The sequence below is a fragment of the Myotis davidii genome, unplaced genomic scaffold (genome assembly GCF_000327345.1).
Source record: "Myotis davidii unplaced genomic scaffold, ASM32734v1 scaffold988, whole genome shotgun sequence".
NCBI classification, from domain to species: Eukaryota; Metazoa; Chordata; class Mammalia; order Chiroptera; family Vespertilionidae; genus Myotis; species Myotis davidii.
This window is the reverse complement of record NW_006298962.1, coordinates 90324-100401: the sequence shown is the minus strand read 5'-3', so window position 1 is coordinate 100401 and position 10078 is coordinate 90324. Positions and strand designations below refer to the sequence as shown.

At 54.6% G+C, this 10078-nt stretch overlaps 1 protein-coding gene across 1 annotated transcript; it reads right to left on the bottom strand.

The window, feature by feature from the left end:
* Positions 1–962: 962 nt before the first annotated feature.
* On the bottom strand, positions 963–9621 carry DPCR1 (diffuse panbronchiolitis critical region 1). Its single transcript, XM_015570998.1, is given in 8 exon segments — positions 963–1109; positions 1566–2864; positions 2895–2970; positions 3013–3116; positions 3147–3222; positions 3265–3427; positions 3626–4390; positions 9522–9621. Coding segments are annotated over 8 exon segments (2730 nt in total).
* Between the last annotated feature and the right edge of the window lie 457 nt (positions 9622–10078).

Below are 10078 nucleotides of genomic sequence, written 5' to 3'. Positions count from 1 at the left end.
TCTACTCTCCCTTCCCGTCTCTGCTCAATCAGTAATAGGTGAAAGAGCTTTAACAAATTGGAGAAAAAATCCAGAAAACATACAGATGAAATACTCATGGGGGAGGGTGGTCAGAATCTGGGGTGAAGTGGGGGGCAGTAGAGAAGATGAGTGAGTGGCTTTCAGTGGAAGAGACAGGAAAATGAATGCTGGGTGGAGAACACCATCAAGGAAGGTCTGGGGTGGGTGTCAGTGGATGAGAGTGCAGGCCCAAGTCAATCCCTGTGCCCACCACAGCCCAGCAAGCCAGGCCTGCAGGTGCCCACACAGACACTTAGAAAAACTGAGGGGGTTGGGAGGAAGAGGGAAGAACCATCTCAGTGAGAGATGTTTATGATCTTTTTGTAATTTTTATTTCTGCTGGGAATGGAGAGAGTAGAGAAGAAAATAAACCATCCTTTCCTCTTAGACCCGTTTTAAAAAAGAAAAGGAAAGGGTAAGACCCTGGGAACAGAGACAAGCCTGTTCACACTCTAAGTGACAGTAAGTGGAAAGGATATACATTGGTCCTGAAACCAGGGCTGTCTCAGCCTCCCCTCCCATCTGACAGGACAGATCTGGGCATTGCCCTCTGAGGCTCCCAAACTTCCTCACCTGCCCTGGCCCTCCCAGCACCCAAGGCCCTGTGTTGGCTCCCACGCCAAGCGTCCATCAAACACTTTCATTCTCAGACCATCATCTTCCACAGAGAACACTTGCTGCTATTACTGGTTCTTTCTTTTCTGTCTCCCAAACTCACATCCTTCTTGCTCATCACCCACTCCCTTGACCATTCTCAATAAGAATACAGCAGATAAAGGGTTGATGCTGTTAACTGTCAGGACTTTGCCCTTCTGGTGTCCGGGAAGTAGGAACTGTGAGTCCAGTTCCAGCTCCAGGAGGGGGAGGGCACGGAAGAACTGGGGGTGGCGCTTTCTAGAAGATCATCGCGGGGACGGGATCTGGCCCACACCAAGCGTCTGCTGCTCCATCAGGTAGACGGGGTAAGAATTGGGGCCCCCATCCTCCTCCGGGTCATTGTCCTCATGGCTGTGGACCAGTGCACCCCGTGTTCGAGTCATGTAGGAGACCTGGGATTGGGGGAGAGAGGAGGAGTGAGTATCACCTGCCATGCCATTTGCTTCCTCAACACCCTGCTCAGCCCTTTTCTGTTCCCTGATCCTGACCTTCTGCTTGTTTCTTTTCCAAGATTCCATCCAAACTTGATCCTTATTGCAGCCTCTGATCCAATAGAGTCCCACATCTCTTCTCTAATCCTTCTTCTGTCCTATTTCCCTTGTTCTATCAAATTTTGCCTCCTCTGGACCCTTTTTGCTTATCCACCGCCTTCCCCCCATTTCTATATTTTGTGTCCCATGCATCTATTTTCTTTCCTCATAATTTTCACCACCTCTGCCCCTCTATTGCCATCCTCCCTCACCATGATTCTTCTGCTAGATTCGTTGCCCCCTCTAGTTCTGATCCATAACCTCTCCTCAGTTCCCTCGCCCATGGGTCCATCCCACTGGAGCATCCCTGTTCCTTACCAGGAAGATCAGGCCAAGGAACACCAAGAGGAGAATCACAGCCACCAGGACCACAATAACTATGGCCCATGCGGGGAATGAAGCACTGTCCCCCATCTCTCCCGCATGGAGACTGCCCTGGGCACCATCTTTGTTCTGGTATGCGTGGCTCTGGTTGACTGGGGCTTCTGACATGATAGAACTCAGTTTCATGCTGGAAGTGGGCAGGGTAGACGAGCCAGTGGGCACCTGACTGGCTTTATTTGGGCCAGGAGTGGAAGAACTGATAGATCTGTCGCCTGTGACCTTGCCTGGAGGCCTTGTAGTCTCTGTGGCTGCTGTGGTTCTTCCTGGGTTTTCTGTACTCTCTGCTGGGATTGGTGTGGCCCTCCCTTTGGTAGATGTGGTCTTCTTTGTGTGCACTACAGCCTGCCCTGAGGCTCCTGTGGTTGGCTCTGTGGCTGATGTACTGTGTTGCCCATGGTCTGTAGGCATTGCTGGGGCTCTTGTGATCTTCCCAGGGGCCAATGTGCTCTGTTCAACAAGGTTCGATATGCTGTGTTGAACATGGGCTGATGTGCTGTGTTGATCATGGTCTGTAGGCATTGCTGAGGCTCTTGTGATCTTCTCATGGGCCAATGTGCTGTGTTGAACATGATCCGATGTGCTGTGTTGCCTGTGGTCTGTAGGTGTTGCGGGGGCTCTTGTGATCTTCTCATGAGCTGATGTGCTGTGTTGATCATAGGCCAAGGTGCTCTGTTGAACATGGGCCAATGTGCTGTGTTGATCATGGTCTGTAGGTGTTGCAGGGGCTCTTGTGATTGGCTCATGAGCTGATGTGCTGTGTTGATCATAGGCCAAGGTGCTGTGTTGAACATGGGCCAATGTGCTGTGTTGTTCATGGTGTGTAGGCATTTCTGGGGCTCTTGTGATCTTCTCATGGGCCAAGGTGCTGTGTTGATCATAGGCCAAGGTGCTCTGTTGAACATGATCCAATGTGCTGTGTTGATCATGGTCTGTAGGCATTTCTGGGGCTCTTGTGATCTTCTCATGGGCGAAGGTGCTGTGTTGATCATAGGCCAAGGTGCTGTGTTGAACATGATCCAATGTGCTGTGTTGATCATGGTCCGTAGGCATTGTGGGGGCTCTTGTGATCTTCTCATGGGCCAATGTGCTGTGTTGATCATGGTCTGTAGGCGTTGCGGGGGCTCATGTGATCTTCTCATGGGCCAATGTGCTGTGTTGATCATGGTCTGTAGGCGTTGCGGGGGCTCATGTGATCTTCTCATGGGCCAATGTGCTGTGTTGATCATGGTCTGTAGGCGTTGCGGGGGCTCATGTGATCTTCTCATGGGCCAATGTGCTGTGTTGATCATGGTCTGTAGGCGTTGCGGGGGCTCATGTGATCTTCTCATGGGCCAATGTGCTGTGTTGATCATGGTCTGTAGGCGTTGCGGGGGCTCATGTGATCTTCTCATGGGCCAATGTGCTGTGTTGATCATGGTCTGTAGGCGTTGCGGGGGCTCATGTGATCTTCTCATGGGCCAATGTGCTGTGTTGATCATGGTCTGTAGGCGTTGCGGGGGCTCATGTGATCTTCTCATGGGCCAATGTGCTGTGTTGATCATGGTCTGTAGGCGTTGCGGGGGCTCATGTGATCTTCTCATGGGCCAATGTGCTGTGTTGATCATGGTCTGTAGGCGTTGCGGGGGCTCATGTGATCTTCTCATGGGCCAATGTGCTGTGTTGATCATGGTCTGTAGGCGTTGCGGGGGCTCATGTGATCTTCTCATGGGCCAATGTGCTGTGTTGATCATGGTCTGTAGGCGTTGCGGGGGCTCATGTGATCTTCTCATGGGCCAATGTGCTGTGTTGATCATGGTCTGTAGGCGTTGCGGGGGCTCATGTGATCTTCTCATGGGCCAATGTGCTGTGTTGATCATGGTCTGTAGGCATTTCTGGGGCTCTTGTGATCAGCTCATGAGCTGATGTGCTGTGTTGAACATGGGCCGATATGCTGTGTTGTTTATGTTTTGTAGGTATTGGTGAGGCTCTTGTGATCTTTCCATGGGCCAATGTGCTGTGTTGTCTGTGGTCTGTAGGCATCAGTAGGGCTCTTGTAGTCTTCACATGGGTTGAAATTGTGTCTTTTGCTTGTTTTGTAGTCTTTATCAGAGTCTTTTCTGAGGCAGCTATCGTTGTGTAATTAGCTACTGTATGATCCTCAACGCTTTCTTTTCCTTCTGTGGTACCTGTTGCCTTAAATGATGCCTTATATGTTGTGCTTTTTCCTGAGGAAGATGTGGCTCTTTTGTCGATCTCTGAATTGACTGAATGGTGGGGAAGAGTTATGGTACTTTTACTCTCTAAGGTACTGATGGTATTTTCCAAAGGTGCAGTTTGGGGGTGACTTCTTGTTCCTATTGCTGTGCTGGCTTTGGAGGTAGGACATGTTGCTTTGCTCTTGGGCTTTGGGGTTGGATAGTTTGCATTAGACAATTTTTTATGTGTGATATCAGATTTAGCAGAGCGTCCATTCCGGACAACTGGGTCTTTTCCTTGATTGCTAGGGTTTTGTTCAGAAGTGGGACGAACTCCGTGATGCTTTGTAGAGTTTTTGGAGTTATCTATTGGTTTGTGAATTGGCCTGAAATTGTGTGTGGCATTGCAATGGCGTTTGGGCTGATGGGTTTCTGTAGATTTAGGGTGGTCTGGACTACTATGTCCTAAATGAAGAGCAGTGTGGTGAGAGGGAATACTATAAACAAGGTTTGGAGTAGGAGGGGATAAATGGTCAGATGTTGGGGATTCACCAGTATTCTGAAGTTCTTGAAGTGTGGTAGCACCTGTAAAGGGAGAGAGTCAAGTAAGAAACTTCCTCCATGTTCTTCCTTGTTTTGCTGCCCACCTCTGTCTCTAGGGGTCCGTTTATTACCCCAGATATATCTCCCTACCCAGTCACCTCAGAAAACTATGATATCTAATCCCCATCCTCACCTCCAGTCTCTGAACCTGTTTTCAGGCTGTGCCTTCAGCAAGAATGTTACCTCCTCCCTTCTCCACCTCTACTCCCCAATTCTGAAGTTTAGATCTTTCTTGCTTTATAGCATTTTCCCTGATCCTTTCAAGCAGATAAGTTCTAGCTTCACTTCAGTGCTAAAACTTTTTGTGAATTATTCACCTTGCCACGCTAGTTGAGTGTGCCTATCCATCTCTCCCATGCCCTGCCTACCAAACCATAAATTTGAGAACAGATACTGATGGGCATTTTGCTGCACACATGCTCCTTGAGGGTTTATATGGTACTTATGGAATGGAGTTCCCTTTCCATGGCCGAGCTGAGAAGAAAGGTAATAAATATCAGAATCTTTGTTTTTCCATAACATTCCAGGTCCATCCCAAATGTAACAGCATGACAGGCTGAGGTCAGACTGTGGCAGAAATTCCCACAAGTAGTAGTAAGTAAGCACAGGTGATGAGTGAGAATGGAGGGAACTTTCATCTTGATGACAGAGTTTGGTCTGGGCGAAGGGAAGTAGAAGAGATGGCTCAATCTCTAGTTCCTTCACTGGAGGCTCCTCTTAGAAGCTCATAGTGGAAGCCTCTGGGAAGATGAAGGTAGCACTCTTTAAGGAAAAGATATCTGCTCGGGGTCCTGAGAGGAGTGAGAGAGGCGGCTGGATTCTGGGAGAAGCTGACTATGTTTAAGGACAGGGTGTGAGGGAAAACACCCTATCAATGAACAGATATGCGCCTTAATTCCATGAAAAGCAACCGTGGGGACAGAGGAGATGTCTCTGAGTGAGAGTCAGGAGATCGCCAAGGAATGAGAGATAGTGTTGTTACATAACCGAGATTTCCAGCTCTGTTAGCTCAAGGCGGCAACCAGAACCTGGACCCATTCCCAGTCAGGGGAAGCCACCGTCCACCCAGCTCCCCGCTGACAAGGACAGTTGGGGGATGGGGAACTCAGTCCTTGAAAGAAATGTGGGTGGGAGGTGAAGGGGGAGGTAGAGAAGCCCACGGCCCTGAAGGGAGTGGAGGCTGGGGCGCGAGAGGAGGGCTGGACAGTCAGGCCATCCCCTCACTGTGCCGGTCCCTTCTCCCACTCCCTCGGCTGCCATGGCCCCTCGTTCGCTGGACACCTTCTCGGGGCCAGGCCTCCGCGCTTGCCTCACAGACATTCTCTGTCTGGATTCTCCTCCGATTTCCCAGCTCCCCTCAAGGCACCTTAGGAGCTGTCTACTTCCCTATTCACAGCCAAGAAACTTGAATGTCGTGGAGAAATGGTGACTTTCACACGATCCCCGACAACAGCAATGGCCAATCTTTCTTTTTTTAAATCCTCACCCAAGGAGAGAGACAGACAGACAGACAGACAGACATTGATCTGCTGCCTCCCATACGCACCCCAACTTGAGAGCAAACCCACCTAGGAATCAGACCCACAAGCTTTTGGTGTCCGGGATGACACACAACCAACTGAGCCCCCTGGCTGGGCACCGACCTTTACTTGACCATCAACTGTGAAATAGGCAGGCCCTACACATGAGTCCATGTACTAACTCATTTACTTTTCACAACACCCCTTTGTTACTCTCCCCTTTTTATATATGAGCAAACAAGGAGGTTAAGTAATCTCCCCAAGAACCCTCAGCAAGTAAGAGGTTGAGCCAGAATGGAATCCATTCCGGGCTCCTGGTGCCCAGGCCACGCTCGCACCTGTAGGTCAGCCTAGTCCCGGGGGGCAGGAGAGTGCAGCCCTCAGTGGGAACCTGAAGGATGCTGTTCTATTTGCTTATTTCATCTTCACCTCAACCCCGTGAGGCAGGCCGTGACCTTGTGGTCTGGCAGCGAAGGAAGGAGCTTCAAAGAGATTAACTAATTGGCAGTCAGGCTGCTCCCTACACCCCAGGTGCTTCCAAAGGAGATGAGGTGGACAAATGCCCGAGCAGTGGGTGAACAAGTGGGCGCCGCACGGCGCGGCAGCCCCACCGCCACCCCCCACGCCGGAGCCCAGGCTCGGTCCCGGCTGGCGCCTGCTTGGTGTCCTTGCTCAGGTGGCCGGATGCTCTGAAGCGCCGTGTCCCCAGCTGCCTGCACCAAAAGCCGCTGCTGCAGCTGCAGCTCCGTGTGAGGACGAGGGCGCGTGCAGGGCAGCAGCTCTTTACAGTTTGTTGAATCTGAATTTCAGTCTTTGAAACAGTCTCACACTGTTTCCCGCCTGGCGCGGGGCCGAGCCCTCAGCCCTTCACCCTGGGTCTCTCTGGACCCACTGCTCTGTGCGCCTCTGAGCCGGTGCTGGGCCGCCCGGGTTTGATCAAGAGGCTTTCACCACTTCCTAACAGACGACGTGCCGTGTAATTCCCACAGTGGCGGGCGCTTTGTGTGTTTGCTCGCCGGCGTGCCCAGCCTAGAGCAATGCTGAGCCCCAGATCCCTTCATAAATACTTGTTGGATGGATGAACGAGAGGCTATTCTGCGACTGATGGCTCTCCAGAGCATTGTCAGAACCCTTTCCTATGCACAGCGAGGGAAAAGCAAACATCGTGGGCCCAGCGGCTGGAGGGCCACCGCTGCCACGGAGCCGCGGCACCGCAGTGCGGGACTGGCCTCGGACAGCCACATCGTGGACGCGGTCCGTGTCCCACAGCAGTGGAACCAGCGGCCGACACTTGGGCCCTCAAACAGCGGCTCCATTTACAGCGGGTGGAAGCCCCGGGGCTCCTTTGCCCTGGGCCCACCACGGGGCAAATCAGACCGAGCCCCGGACAGGCTGACCATCTCCTCCCCCACCACTGGGCTGCTGCTTCCCTGGAAGCGCTCAGGGTGTGGTGTTCGGTTCACTGACAGCACAGAGGCCGGAGACGGCTGCTCCGTTCATGTGGCTTTTCTTTTTAATATTTTTATTGATCAGAGAGGAAGAGAGAGAAAGAGAGAGCTAGAAACATCAATGAGAGAGAATCATTGATCGGCTGCCTCCTGCACATCCCACACTGGGAATTGAGCTCACAACCCAGGCATGTGCCCTTGGCCGGAATCGAACTTGGGACCCTTCAGTCTGCAGACCGACGCTCTATCCACTGAGCCACACCAGCCAGGGCTGTTCACGTGTTTGGCAGAAAGGTGGGCGGTGCCGGATAGCGCACACCCAAGGCAGCAGTTCTGCTGCTTCTTTCTGTCCTGCGCTCCCTCCGTTTGCAGTCATGCGGGGGAGTGCGTGTTCAGGTGTCTATATGGCCCCACTACGTGACCTAAAGCAGACACACTAACACAGCACTGAAGGGAAGTGCACCCTAATGGTTGCCTGGTGTATTTCCTGTGACTAGAAAGTATTAGGAGAGATGTTCTTTCTAACTTTTCCTATTTCTTGGTTGCTAGACAGCACATATTGTTTTTGTCGTAGAAATGAAATCAAATAGCATTTCCTGTTGGAGTCTCCCAGGACCCCAGGACACCAGCCCCGCTAGTCTCCCCTCAGAGGTGGCGCCTCTCCACTCGCATGGAAGGTCTGTGGCTGCACCCCGCAGGCTCTGGGGCCCTGGGGTCCAGCTACCTGTGTGGGCAGTGACTGGTCCCGTGGATAAGTGGCTCCAGCCGCCACCCCTCCCTGCCTCTCTGCTGGACCTCATTGCTCACATGCATTTCAGCCGGCCGGGCCTCGAGCCCCGCTGCTCACCACCCTCGTTCTGTCTGCAGGTCCAGCCGCCCTTGCCTTGCCCACCGCCAGCCATTGCCAGGCCCACCACCCACTGAGTGCCCCACTTTGGAATTCGGATTGTGAGTCTGCCCTGTGCCTGTCCTGTGCCCCAGAGTAAATGTCCCTCAGAAGTGACTGAGCTGGAGTTGATTCCTGATTCGTCCTCTTCTGCCCCTCCAGGCACAGCAGGAGGGGGAGCAGAGCAGGCGGCAGACCCACGGGAAAGGGACAGGGACACGGAGATCGGGGCTGACAGTGGCTCTGTCCCTGACCCTCGGAGCAGGAGGAAGCCATCAAGCCAGGACACAGGCGAAGGCACTGCCGAGACCTGGCAGAGGACCCTGTCCCCGCTCCCGCCCTGGCCTCCCGGCCCCAGCCTTGTATCACCTGGGTCACACTGGGAAGTAGTTGCTGCCTGCTCTGCCCAGATCCTGCCCCAGCAGCCGGGCAGCCGGACTCAGCTTCCCCGCCCTGGGGAACAGCAGCGGGACCACCCCTTCTGCTAAGGGAAGTCTCAGTTATTATGGCAGATCGGCCTGTGGAGGCCCCAGGGACCGCCCCGTCCAGCCGCCCCGTGTCTGGCATCCCCTCCCTGGGTTCAGTCACAGAGCTTTTCCCACCTGAGTGAAATGGGGGGTGGCCGCTCTGTCTCACAGGGTCTGCTAGGCTCGTCCAGGCCCCTGTCCTGATGGGAGCCTTGGGTGGTTCCCAGCGCTAACGTGGGACAAAGCCCAGCCCCTGCCGATGCCGTGAGGGCTCCATGGCACACGGCCAGGCAGCGGCTCCCCCATGGATGTGGGGCTGAGCACATGCGCCCGGGTCCGGGCGGAACCAGGTCAGCACAGAACAGGACTCTCGGGACAAGTGCAGCCTGTGCCCAGGTGGCGGGCAGTGCAGCAGCCCCTGCCCTCTGAGTCTCACTCTCCTCACTGTGCAACGGGCTGCCATCAACCACCTCTGGGTTTGGGGGGGATGACGGGAGATGAAGCTCCCGGGGCCCGTGAGCTCCTTGCACAGCATGGGGCAGGCCGGGTGCCCGCAGCCCACAGACTGGCAGAAAGCCCTCCGGGGAGCAGAGGGCCGGTGGGTTCATGGCCAGTGCGCCCTCGGCCGCCAAGGCGCGCAGCCTGGACGATGGGGCCGTGGCCCAGCCCTCCCACCGCACGTTCACCGGCTGTTGGTTTCTCTGATTGCTCATTCAGCCCCAAAACACAAGCAGCCCGTCTCCGCCTCTGCCCTGTGTGACCACAGCGCCTGTGCCTCTGAGGGCGTCTTACCTGCCTCCTGAGAAGCGAGGAGGAAGAGGAGGCAGCAGCCGAGGCCAAAGCCGGAGCAGAGGCCGAAGCCTGAGCGGATACAGTGGGCCGGGCGGGCCATGTCGCAGAGGGTGGGCTGCTTGAGGCCGAGGGCTGGGAACCCCTCACCTTATACGGGGCCAGGTTTGACGTCATGGGGGCAGGGGCCCCTCAGGCCTAAACCTTAAACAAACGGAGACGCCCCACCCCACAGGGCTGCCTGATAAGGAGACCGCAGCTGCTGGTGAGGGAGCCAGGAGCCTGGGTGCCTGCCCCAGGCCTAGATCTGGGGAAGGAAAAGGAACTGGGAGGGAGATGGCTGGCCTCACCCCCTGCAGGGGTCTGGGGAGGGGGAGCAGGTGACAGGGTCCAGGACTGGGTTCTGGCTGGGACCGGGCGGGGAGCCAGGTGCCCTGTTCAGAGGAGATTCAAATTCTGGTTCTTCGCCACCTTTGCCTCTGTCCCGGTGGGCGCCAGCCCAGCTCCCCACGCCCCTTGCTCACACAGGGCCACTCTCGGCCTGGGTGGAGCTGCCTGAG